The sequence below is a fragment of the Echinops telfairi genome, unplaced genomic scaffold (genome assembly GCF_000313985.2).
Source record: "Echinops telfairi isolate 266 unplaced genomic scaffold, ASM31398v2 ScPeMD7_7458;HRSCAF=8496, whole genome shotgun sequence".
In the NCBI taxonomy this organism is placed as follows: Eukaryota; Metazoa; Chordata; class Mammalia; order Afrosoricida; family Tenrecidae; genus Echinops; species Echinops telfairi.
Genome location: NW_022111358.1, coordinates 15,890,881 through 15,903,839, shown reverse-complemented (window position 1 = coordinate 15,903,839; position 12,959 = coordinate 15,890,881). Strand labels below are relative to the sequence as shown.

General features: G+C 44.1%; 1 protein-coding gene across 1 annotated transcript in view; it reads right to left on the bottom strand.

Annotated features, from left to right (window-relative positions):
• Nucleotides 1-12,959, bottom strand: part of HSF5 (heat shock transcription factor 5) — a 61,651-nt gene that overhangs the window by 47,496 nt on the left and 1,196 nt on the right. Inside the window, exons 2-4 of the mRNA XM_045299297.1 lie at nucleotides 12,780-12,921; nucleotides 12,257-12,260; nucleotides 8,012-8,485 (exon numbers count right to left, since the gene is read on the bottom strand). Coding sequence (XP_045155232.1) covers nucleotides 8,012-8,485; nucleotides 12,257-12,260; nucleotides 12,780-12,921 — 620 coding nt within the window. The remainder of the gene's footprint in view (nucleotides 1-8,011; nucleotides 8,486-12,256; nucleotides 12,261-12,779; nucleotides 12,922-12,959) is intronic.

The following is a 12,959-nucleotide window of genomic DNA, read 5'->3' as shown; positions in this document are numbered from 1 at the left end:
ACCAAGCGGGGCTGAGGTGAGCAATGCTACCATGAAATGTGTCTGACTCCATTTATTTCTATATATTTCTTTTATCTCTCATGCTCTCTATAACTTTACTATAATATTTACTTATTATCACTGTACAATTGTGCCTACCGAACCCGTAGTGATTGTGCTGGGAGCTGGCTTCTTCTGGCAAATAAGTGTTTTAAATTTCATCAAGACCACTGACAAACATTAACTTATTTAACTAGCTCTGACTAAACTATCAACCTCACTTCATAGAAAAGGAAGCTGAAGCTGTTATGAGCAATAACCCTCCGTGAAGTTGGGACCAGAATCAGCAGATGGCGGTCAATAAGCCCTTTAGGCAGGGCTCACTGCAGTCCCGTGCTGTGTAGGGGTGATAGGAATTATAAGCAGCCCCGTCCCCCAGTCCCCACGGAGCCCCATTCTGGCAGCCGGGACTTGTTTCCTCTGCTTGGGCAGGGTAAGTCACAAACCCAGGGCAACCCCAATCCCACCATGGTCATCAATAGGCAGCTACTTCCACCAATCTGCTGACTACACTGTCTGCAAGTCACTAACTCCAAGAGATACTCTGGATATAAGGAAACAGCACAAACACACCCTGTCTGAGAGGCGGGAGGCCCCTTCATGGTCAAAGAGCTACTCTGGCGCTCGGTTCCCAGCAGTGCCTCGTACTGATTGGGCCTTTGGTTTCCTCGTCTGTAACAGGAAGATAGTTACACTACCAACTCATGAGGATTGGATGAGTTACTATGTGGGCAATATTCAGAACAAGGTCTGGACATACTTCCACACTCAACAACTGTTAAATTCAAAAAACTATGAGAGGAAAAGACAGCCACCCCCAAACCAAACCCACTGCCATTCAGTTTGATTTCCACCCCTCGCAATCCTGTCGGTCAGAGCTGCTGCGCGCGAGGGCGGGGTTTCTGAGGCTGTCAATCTTCCAGCAAAGCAGACTCCTTCATTTTCCCCCCACAGAGCACCTGGGGGACCCAACTGCTGACCCTCTGGTCAGCAGCCCAACACTTAAGCCACTATGCCATGAGGCTCCTTTGAGAGGCAACAACAAACAGCTCATCACTATTTTGAGCTAAAACCTGAACTTGGTGAGGGGTGGCGCACGTAGATAATGTGTTTTAGTAAATTCAGATTAAAACATTAGCCGAAGGAAAATAATTCCTCAATCCAGGAAGTCCTCACTTTCTCTATAGAAATACAAATGTATATTCAAATATATAGTAGAAAATAGAGGAAAAAAGGGTCCAAGACAAAGTTTCTTACTAAGAGAGAAAACTGAACCGGTGGTGGCACACTGATCCTCTGGCTCGGGCAGAATGGAAAGTCAGCTGGGAGGGGCGCGCCGGCCTTGACTGAGGAGTGAGAGGGAGGGAGGAGACGCCGGCCTTGACTGAGGAGTGAGAGGGAGGGAGGAGATGCACAGGGGCCTGGCAAGAACAACAGTTGCCTTGAGGGAGGAACAGAGAAATGAGTCAGTCTGATGACATCTTTTTTTTTTTTGGTCAGTGTTTGGAGTTCCTAGAAAAGACAGTAATTTGTGAAATGATCACAAAGTTTAAAATCCGCTGGTTAAACTCTTTGGAGACCAGATACAAGTTTATTTTCAACACAATGAAAGTGCTCAAGTTAGATGTTGCTTTTGGTTAAAGTTGGGTCCAAACTCCTAGTCACAGCATTCTTCTTGAATGGGTTCCTTGCCTCTGACAACGATGCTCTCCTTGATTTTGGGAGAGCCATTTGTCTGGTCTCTCCCCAAATGAACCCCGTCTCCAGTGGGTCCTGACTCGGAGCAGGCCTGCCAAGAGGGTTTGTTCACAAGGTTGTCAATCACGCCTGGAGCAGGGCTCCTCCACGTTCTCCTGCCTGGGAGGCGCTGCAGGTTCCAAGCAGCTGACCTCGAGGTCAGCAGACCCAAGTGTAACCCACCACACCAAGTACTGGTTACGTGGCTCGCTATTTTTGTGCCCTGCAGTTCGGAGGAATGAAGTGCGCACCCAGCACTTGGAGGGCACTTCCTTTTCCAACGCAGATTGGGTTACATTTAGACCATGCCTTTCCTTCATCCCGTTCTTTTGCGTGTTCACAGTAGTTTTGCATACAATCTATAGTAGAACCACCCTAGGTAGGTGGCCGTGAGGTGTCTCATTCTCATAATCTCAGCAACTTGACTCCTATGACAGCAGATAAGTCCCATCAGGCAACACGTGATCAGATGACACGGAAGCTCTGGGGTCGCAGTGGCTGAGCACCAGCTGCTCCACCTGATGTGCCAGCCTGCTTCCAAGCAGACCGGGCCTTGGCAACCCTTTGTGGGGTTGTGCTCAGCTCTCCGGGGCCGGCCGCGATGAGTCAGAACCGAGTCCATGGCGGTGGGCTGGGCTGTGGAGAACACGGTGCAGGACCAGCCAGTGCTCTGCTCTGCTGTGCGGGGTCGCGATGAGTCGGACTGAGGAGACGGCCCTAACACCGCACCACGGAATGAATCCGCAGCCCGCTTTGTTTGTTGATGCCTCCTGCTGAGCCCTGCTCTTGCACACTTGGAAACAATTTTCCTTTTATAAATGTTACACCCAAGCTAAACATTCTAAAAGCACATGTCCTACATTTGAATACTAATTAACATTTTCATAATGAACAGTAATACGTGTAGTGGTTTGGGGTAAATAATGTATCTATGAGGGGGCTTCAAAAAGCTTGTGGGCATAGTCCACTATTGTTAAATTCAATTTTTCCAAAAACTTTTTGGAGCCCCTTCCTATAAGTGTTTCTCATAAAATTAACAGGTAGGCATTTCTAAGAGGATTGTTTGGAATTTGGAATATATTTTCGCAGAAATACATCGCAGCTTTTCTGTTTATTTTTGGCTTCTGATCATCCAACAACAGATGCAGCAGTACCTTCACAGGGAACTGCCAGAAATTCAGGCCAGATTCAAAGGAGGGCATGGAATAGGGAAAAGAGATGTCAGATGAATGTTGGCTCAAAGCAGAGAACCAGAAAGATGTTACTTGTGTTCCATTGACAATGCAAAGGCATTCAACTGTGTGGACCGTCATAAACTGCGGACACTCTTGAGAAAAACAGGAATTCAGAACCCTTGGATGTGCTTCCTGTACATAGACCAAGAGGCAGCTGTGCAAACAGAACAAGGGAATACTGCATGGTTTAAAAGCAGGAAAGGTGTGAGTCAGGGTTGTATCCTCTCACCATACTTGTTCATTCTGTATGCTGAGCAATTCATCAGAGAAGCTGGATTATATGAAGAAGAATGTGGAATCAGGATAGGAGGAAGGCTTTCTAATAATATTATAATGTTATTATAATATGCAGATGACAACCTTGCTTGCAGAAACTGAGAAGGACTTGAAGCACTTGCTGATGATCAAGGACTGCAGACTTCAGTGTGGATGACAACTCAATGTAAGGAAGACCACAATCCTCACAACTGGACCAATAAGGTCATATCATGATGAATGGAGTTATCAAGGATTTTGTCTTGCTTGGATCCACAATCAATGTCTATGGAAGCAGCAGTCAAGAGATCAAATGACAAATATTGGGCAAATCTGCACTAGACCTCTTTAGAGTATTGAAGAGCAATGATGTTACTTTGAGGACGAAAGTGCACCTGACCCAAGATAAGGTATTTTCCATTCCATCATATGCAGGTGAAAAGCTGGAGAAGGAAGATCATAGAAGAGTCAATGCATTTGAACTGTGGTGCTGGAGAATATGCACCGCTAAAAGGACAGACCAACATGTCTTGGTAGAAGTGTGGCCAGAGTGCTCCTTGGAAGCAAGGGATGGCAAGATTTCCTCTTACAGACTTTAGACATCTTGTCAGGAGAGCCCAGCCCCTGGAGAAGGACGTTGTGGAGGGCTCTTAACAACAAGATGGACGGACGCAGCGGCTGCACCAACGGGCTCGGGCACAGGAACAACGGTGCGGATAGCGCAGGACCGTGCTGCCAGCGTTTAGTCCTGCTGTGCAGAGGGTCACTACGGGTCAGAGCCAACTCCATGGACGCAACGGCAGTCTGAGGACGGGGATTTGAACAGAGGTTAGTTAGCAAAGGAAAGAGAATTCTTTATTGGCATGAGGGGTAGAATTACCCAGTTGTAAATCAACTGTAAGAAAGGCAGATTCTCTATGTATTTTAAGCATATATAAAATGTAGCCAAAATGATGTAGCTGAAAACATAATTTAGATATAGCAATGTCCGATTTGCTTGTTTAAAAGTGTATTAAACTCCCCAGTAATAAAAACCCAATGTTGTTAGACATAAGATTTATATATGAAATTATTCATTTTTCCATTTTTAGAGACAGAAACATATCTTTAAAGTAGCTAAAAACTTCATTACTGAGATACTAAAATGTCCTTGTGAGGAATCTTACCTATAAAACAATCCCACTGCACCAAGGGGAGAGTATAGCAAGGTTCCAGTGTACCACAGCTGAGAAATACTACATCCGAAAAAAAGATGAGGCCTAAATTTTCTACGTAAGTGAAAAAAATTTTTTTAAATTTTTGTAATAACCAAAATGGTAAAAGTGATAAATTATTTTTATTCCACATAATTTCCTCCCTCTTTATCATCTCAACTTTATTCACCCAAAGAGTAGCAGGTCTAAAAACCTCAATGTAGGGGCTGGCCCCAATCCCAACTATGTGGACCTCCACTCGCACCCCAGAAGAATGCACCTCAGAGGACAGAACTGAAGCTACAGCTCAGGGAGAGGGGCGCACCTGATCAGAGCACACAGGGGCACATGAAGAGGGAGGGAGAGAGAGTGGAACACATCCTGGCCCACCAAGCCCTGAGGATGACAGTCCTGCTAAAAGCAGACAATGCACAGAGAGGACTACAGGACCAGTCCCACCACAAGACATGACGTCCCTCACTGAACCATAGTGCTATGGGGGACAACACTGGAGGCACAGTGTGGGAACTGTGTGCGATCTGACCCCATCACACTGAGGCCAAACACTAAGGACGTGCAGCAGAGCAGCAAGGGGAGCAAAGCAATGAAGTCCCCAAGGATTACCAGAAAACAGACTTTGGGGACAGAGTGTGGCACCCCATCAGACTCGACTAGAAAACACTCCTAAAGGTCAAAAAACAGACCTGGAACTATTTACAGGCTTTTCTTTTTTTGTCATTGGCTTTCTTTTGTCTTTCTGTCTTCCTTTGCTGTTTTGTTTGGTTTTGCCTTGTTCTTGCACTTATTATTGTCTCTGGACGTCTATCCAGATAAGATAGGCGTGGTAAACAACCCAGTAGAGAAAACAACGGGACCAATGGTTCTGGGGAACATGGGAGAGGGGGAGGTAGGAGAAAGGAAAGGGGGTGTCAACCAACCCAGGGACTAGGGAACAACAAGTGAACTAAAATCGATGGCGAGAAGGGCAGAGGATGCCTAGTGGGACTTAATCAAGGGCAATGTAACTGCGAGGAATTAATGAAACCCGAATGAAGGTCGAACATGATAGTGAGATAAGAGGGAAACAGAGAAAGAACTAGGAGGCAAAGGACATTTATACAGGTCTACTTAGAAGCATGTGCATATGTAAATAAATTTATATATAATGATAGGGAAATAGATCTATGTACTTATATTTATATGTTAAGTATTAAGGTAGCATATGGACATTGGGCCTCAACTCAAGTACTCCCTCAACACAAGAACACTTTGTTCTAATAACCTGGCATTCTTCGATGCTCACCTTCCCAACACGATCACTGAAGACAAAAATGAATGCATAGGTAAATGTGGTAAAGAAAGCTGATGGTGCCTGGCTATATGGCTATCAAAATATATAGTGTCTGGGATCTTAAACGCTTGAAGACAAATACGTGGCAGTCTAGCTGGGAAGCAACAACGTTCACATGGAAGCACACCAGCCTGTGTGATCACGAGGTGTCGATGGGATCAGGTGTCAGGCATCAAAAACTCAGAACAAAAAATCATACTAATGTGAATTGGGGAGGGGGGTGGGACATGGAGTAGAGACCCAAAGCCCATCTGTAGACATTGGACATCCCCTTACAGAAGGGTTCACCAGGAAAAGATGAGCCAGTCAGGGTACAGTATAGCACTGATAAAGCATACAACTTTCCTCTAGTTCTTTAATGCTTCTCCTTGGCCCCTATTATCATGACCTCAATTCTACCTTACAAATCTGACTAGACCAGAACAGGTACATTGCTACAGGTAAGAGCCAGCAACACAGGGAATCCAGGACAGATAAACCCCTCAGAACCAATAATGAGAAAAGAGACAACAGGAGGGTAAGGGGAAGATGGGGGAACAACGGGGGAATCGATCACAAGGATCAATATATAACCCCCAGACAGAAGAACAACAGAAAACGGGTGAAGGGAGACAGTGGAATGATGTTAAGATATGAAAATAATGTATAATTTATCAAAGGTTCAGGAGGGAGGGAAAATGATCTGATACCAAGGGCTCAAGTAGAAAGCAAATGCTTTGATGGTGGTGACAGCAGCAAATGTACAAATGTGCTGGACACGATGGATGGATGGATGGATGGATGGATGGACGGACAGTGATAAGAGCCCCCAATAAAATGATTTAATAAAAAAAAAAACTCAATGCAGTTTATACCCTGGTTTTATTATTTTATGTTCATTAAATTTAAACATTTTAGAAAAGTCAAGCAGTCCTTTTTTTGGTTCTATTTAGGTAGACCGCAATGATCCAGCACAGGACACAGTTGGCTGTTGCAGCTGGAAAATACCGAGTACAATGACAGATATCACAGTCCCCACATTTACAACTTGTAAAAGACAACAGATTATTTCGTGTTCACATGTCATTGTATTCCTTTCATTTGAGTTGGCTGTTAGTCTTGTTTGGACAAAATGCTCCAGAAAAAAACTCTGGAGCTTGCTTCCAGGTCTACACATATTTCAGATAATCAGTACTGCTAGATTCTTAATTCATAGGGCAAAGGAGTGCCCCTTTTCTCCTCTCTCTAATCTGTGATGAAAAGACCCTACAAGGATTTCTATTGGCCCATTTCCTCACCCTGTGTAAAACAGATTACAGAATTGCACACATACATCATTATGGTGTTTCTGCAAAATAGTAAATACATTTGAATACATCATATTACTATGTTGCCAAGTTACCACCAAAAAAGGGCATCTTCCCGCCACCTCCCGCAAGAAGCTGGGCAGCGGCAGTTAACAGAAGGAGTCCCAGGTGGTAAGTAGCTTGGGGTCTTACCACTACCTCCTCAATGTCTTTGGTTGACCTTCAGGTCAGGAGGTTCTCTTCCTCTCTCCAATGCCTCAGTGTAATCAGCTGAGATTAATACTGCAGGGACTCCACTGCCGGCCCACACCACCACCTTTTGCTAAAGAACAAAGGTTGGCCTGGAGAGCTGCAGAGGGTGGGCGGGTTTTTATTACACTTCATTACTGAGATACGAAAATGACTGCATCACCTGCACTGACAGCAGAGTACAGCCAAGACCCAGTGTGCTACATCTTCACTTCTCTCCCAGGACACATCTCCAGACACGAAGCTTCACTAAATACGTACACCTTCGTGCATCAACAGAAGTGTGTATCTGTCAGCTCGCACGGATCAGAAAACTTCGACATTGTGTAGGTGCATGTTCCCACGCAGGGAGAACGGGTGGTCTAAGTGTGGGAAGCGCTGGATAGGAGCCATGGGGCCAGCAATCGGAGCCCAGTGGCTGCTGCTCAGGAGAACGATGGGGCTCTCGGCTCCCCTTAGGATTTAGTCTTGGAAGTCCATGGAACCAGTTCTACTGTCCACCGGGTTGCTCTGAGTCAGACATTGACTCTCTGGCTGTGAATTTGGTTTGGGTTTATATCCCTCCTATTTGTGTTTAAGCACGCAGAGATTAAAATGCATCTAAAATACAACTATACGTAAAGAAAAGTAACTTACTCTAAGCCACTTAACTTGACATTCTCATACCTGTTGGATAGTAGGCTTGGGAGTACTGCGCTGAGGGTGTGTAGTTACTGTATTTCTGGGAGGAGCTGACCATTGTTTGAGGACCTTGCTGAACATGTACCGATGTGGCGCTGGGCTGGAGCGTATAGGTAACCTCAGTTGGAAATCTCTGCAGTACCGGAAACGGAACTCCTTTATCTGAAAAAGTGGGAGACGTCTCCACTTGTCCTGGGTGCATTCCAAGGGAGTTCTGCCATGTTCTTGGAGGTATCGGGGTCCGATCTAAACCTTTCAGAGGGAAAGTACTGTGGTTGTGGGATGAAGTTGATACGTAGGAGTAAGGAGACAAACTATCTCGCCGGAGTGACCGGTGGAACTGTCCTACTGTCACTGGGCCTGCATGAAAGACGGAGAGAACGGTTACTAGTTTCACAGCAGACTTGCCGGCATAGTAGACTGAGGTCAGGCAATGAACAACCTCTTCACGTAGCAGTACTTGAGTCGTCAGCCATTTTCAACACAACAGAAGTTTAGTCTTCGTAAAATAACTTGTAATCTCCAGAGTGAGATTACATTTACTAGCAAAATAATAAAATAACCATTCTTTGATTTTCCATGTGACTGCCAAGAGACAAATGGGTCAAATTCTAACATCTAGTTTAAAACCAAATATTCAATGTTAAAAAGAATTTAACCTATAGATAGATGGTTTAGCCATCTTACCTTTACCTCGATTGACTGAAAGGGCTGTAGGCACGTAGTGGGTTGCATGTTGGGCTGCTAACTGCCAGGTGAGCAGTTTGAAACCACCAGCCGCTCCTCAGGAGAAAGAGGCGGCTTCCTCCCCCCCGTACAGAGTGACAGTCTTGGACACCCAGGGGGCAGTCCTCGTCTGTTGTAAAGGGTCCCTAGCCAAACCAACAGTCTGAGCCCACCCGCTGCTCCATGGCAGAGGATGTGGCAACCTGCGTCCGTAAAGATGTACAGCTTCGGAAACCCGAGGGGGGTTGAGTTTTAAGGTATCTCAGAAGTTTTAGAAGTTCCATTTCTGAATAGTTTGAAAGACTGAATGAAAATAAGCACTGGACCATACACATAAATGTGGAACAAATGAGCATTACAATATGAACCACAAATAAATTTTATATTCTTTGCTTTCTTACTTTCAATTAAAAAAATATATAATGGTCTCTAACAAAAAGTCAGACTTGAAAACTTTGACTTGGTTTACTACTTTATTCCTTAATCAGTCACTTTCCAAGGTCTTCCCCCTCCTCACTTTCCAAGGTCTCCCCAGGCCCCCTTTGGGGGATCTGTAGTAAGGGTCACTCCCAGCTATCAGTGTTTCTCAAACATTGCTTTACATCTGAAATGCTTGAGGGGTTCCTTTAACGCCCACAGACTCAGGCCCAGAGGGTCTGATGTTTGCGTTCTCTTATCTAGCAAGGTTGTTCGTTGTGCTCAGGTGCCACCTAGTCAGTTCTGACAGACAGTGACCCGTGTCCAACAGAAGAGAACAAAGTCTCACACTGCCCAGTCCTGCAATGTGGGAACGGAGTAAAACGTGAAGATGGAGGAAAGATAAAAGGCAACAGTATGGAATGAGGAAAGAGAAAAAGTAAGTAGAGCAGTCTGAACTTATTTTATAGGCTCTGATGTTTACGTAAATATAAACAAAGGTAGCCTAATTTATTCCTAGGGCAAGGCTTATATTTTTAATTAAGTTCCTTTTAACTTATTTTTCTAGACTAAATTGGAGGGGGGAAAACGAATCTATCTGCTACTTAAGAATTAAAGAACATATTATGGCATATCGAATTGAAAGATGGCATTTAAACACTTACCTACTTATCTAAACATTTAGATTGTAAACCCATTCAACATATTTCACATCTCTCATTCTATCTCTATTATGTCTAATTTCCTTTAGAGAATAAAGGACTAATGCCAAAAAGTAAGCACAACACATACATCTATACTACATAAACTCCAGAGCCCTAGAAATCAAGAAGTTTAAGATCTAACCCTACAATGCCTCAATTTTTAATTTCAGGAAAAAATTTTTTTTGTTTTTATCCTTTACTTTCATAGTTATCAATATTATATTAATATATACATTTACTTAAATGTTATGAAAACGTGGCGCTCAGCGTTATAGGGCTAAGGGAGGTGGGGGGAGGCTGTGGGCCTAGTTCAAGAGTCTATGATGGCGTCCCTCATAAACCTACTCCTCCTCTAAAATCACCAAGACGGTTTTTAGGCTACTTCCCGTATCATTAATTCTCTGATTCAAGAGCTAACAAAACTTTTTGCTCCACTGGACACGTGGTTCTGCATGACCAGAGCAGCTACCCTCTGCTTGCAAGTTCACATACTGAAACTACATGGCACCAACAGTGAGCGATAACAAATCCTTTTGTCTTCTTTAGGGATCAGTTGCTGTAATGAATTTTCACACTGTCAATAACTTAAGGAGCTAATTAAAGAATTCTCTACCTTGATTTCTCAAATTCTAGGTTTTAGCTCTCAAATGTAATATAAATTCTGCCTGTCATGGCATTAAGCTGAGTGATGGTCAATTATCTACATCAGCTCAGATGCTGTTAGTATAACAGAAGGACATTCTTTTTTAAACACTCTTTTTAAATGTCCAATTGTATTCTTTTGCTAAGAGCTACCCCATGGGATTCTTTTCTGACCTATAAGTCTTCTGACCATCTGTATGGTACATTTGGCAAAATGTGAATCTAGCATGCTGGAAAGGCAAAATGGATTTCTGTTCTTAGAGAGATTCTATTCCTTCTACATAAGTGAGTCTGAGCTGATCAATTCCTAGGAAAAGAATTTTTTTAAAATGGGCCTCTTAAGAGCTCGGACCATCCAAGGCAGATTATCTACTGCTCATACTTTTTACTCGGTGTAGGGCGTTTTAACAAATATTATACAATAAATTGCCAGTAAAAACAAATTCACAAACGTGGGAAAACACGATGTGATCCTATTACGGACATATCTTATCAAGCAAATTCCTTGGAAGGATGGCTCTGGGGATCTAACAAAGAGAATTAAGGTCTCAAACAGAGATTCTATTGTAAAAGAGAGAAAAGGTATTCAAATACAAACTGCAGTAGAACACAGAAAATAAGGTTGAGACTCGGAAATAACACTGCCATCAAGCTTATTACCAGGCGAGATTTGGGTAGAAAAAATATTGGTGAAGAAAACTAGAAGAACCAAGGCCTTAGAACATGGAATGAGAGCAAAACAACATTGTGCCGATGTTCTTGAACTTACAGCAGAATTACATTCCACCTGAGCCAGCAATACAATTCTCTAGAGAACCATGCTCGGAGCGCAAGACCTGTTCCTTCAGCACATGCGGCAGAGCAGTAAAAAACAGAAGGGTGCAAATTATAGTACTCGAGATATATGTGAAGTGACCTGTTGCCCATGATGAAATAGAAATTGAATGTGTATGTTTTGCAGCAAATCTGTAAATTTTTAAAATGTTGACCAACTGAGCTATACACGCAGAAAACCAGCTCCTCAGTAGCCCCTTTATTTCTTCCATTAAACTTTCTGTGGAATATGACTGGGTTTATGATAGAGGCGTGGAAAAGTGGGCACGGGTTGGTTTTAAAGTTTGCATGTCTATGCTTGTGTTGTTTCATGGGGTCAACCCACTTTTCCCCATGGCAGCCGAGAACACCTTCGCCAGTCTTTTCTCCTTACGCCCACCAGATACATGACTTGGGGTGGTGGTGGTGGTGGGGGGGGATCCACGTCAGAGATTCTGCCAAAAGGATGCTGTGCATTGTCTGCGTTGCCCTTCTCCATTTGATTTCCCCACCAAAGGCAATACCTGTGACCCGTAAGTGGCTTAATATTCCTTTAGAATTCCTTTAGAACATTCTTATGCCACTGCTGTTTTCCTGACTTGTTACTAGAACTCTAACCTCACTGCTTTCGCTTCTAAACTCCAGACATTCAGCCTTACCCCTGATCTTCTAAATTCCAAATGAATAAAGTGCTATCTCAGTGAAAACCTTTAGCCTTGGCTCGATTGAACACAGGGTTATCTTTTTATTGGTAAACTTAAAATAACTCAACAATAACCCATATCTTCTCATGTTAAGGCCACACTAGCATGCCAAAAATGTTCCTAGTGACTCTTGGAGTGGAAACCTCATTTGACCTCGTGGCTTTCTCAGTGCACTCCTTCAATTTCACGGGCTCTTTAGAGAAAGGGAATATTGACCCCCTCACCTTGCTGGCGGAGGGGGTGGGGGGGAGCGCCAGAAATCAAGCTGACAAAGTAACTTACTATGCAGAAGACTTTCGAACTTTGAGTAATCAGAGATTTAGATATACTGGGTCTTTCAATGCTGACCTTTTCATCAATGGTGAAAAGCACTGAGATTGTTGAGTGGGAGCTTTCTAAAATTCGTTTTAAATAAGACAGCTGTAAAGAAAACGCTTGTCTGTATGTCTAACTAGAACACCTTAAATAAGCACCAAACTACACTGAAAAGGTTAGCCAATACCGTCTACGGGCGCAAAACTCCGTAAACAGAATGATGTGCCTGTGGCATGTATAACTACGTTACTGGGAGGCTGAAATAAGGTTGTTATCATCATAACCCTTCTGTAAAGATTCTGGAATCTGTGTTAAGAGGTGGAAGGTGGCGTGGTTCTTTGGGGACTCGTGGCCCCACAGGTGAACGTGTCTGCTTTCCCCTGGCTGGTAGCAAACGGTCCACGTTTTCGTGGCTGGGACTGTTCCGCCCACCTTGACCTTCCTATGCTTAGCCCTTTGCTCGGCTTCAACCAAGACGTTCCGAGGCCGGGTCTCGAGAAGCTCGGTGACTACGGAGGTTTGGAAGCAGGTGAGGGCTTGGGGTCCCGAGGCAGCCGGGGAGAGTGGCAGCGGCCTGCGAGCGGGCACGGAAGGGTCCACGTGCTTGCTGCC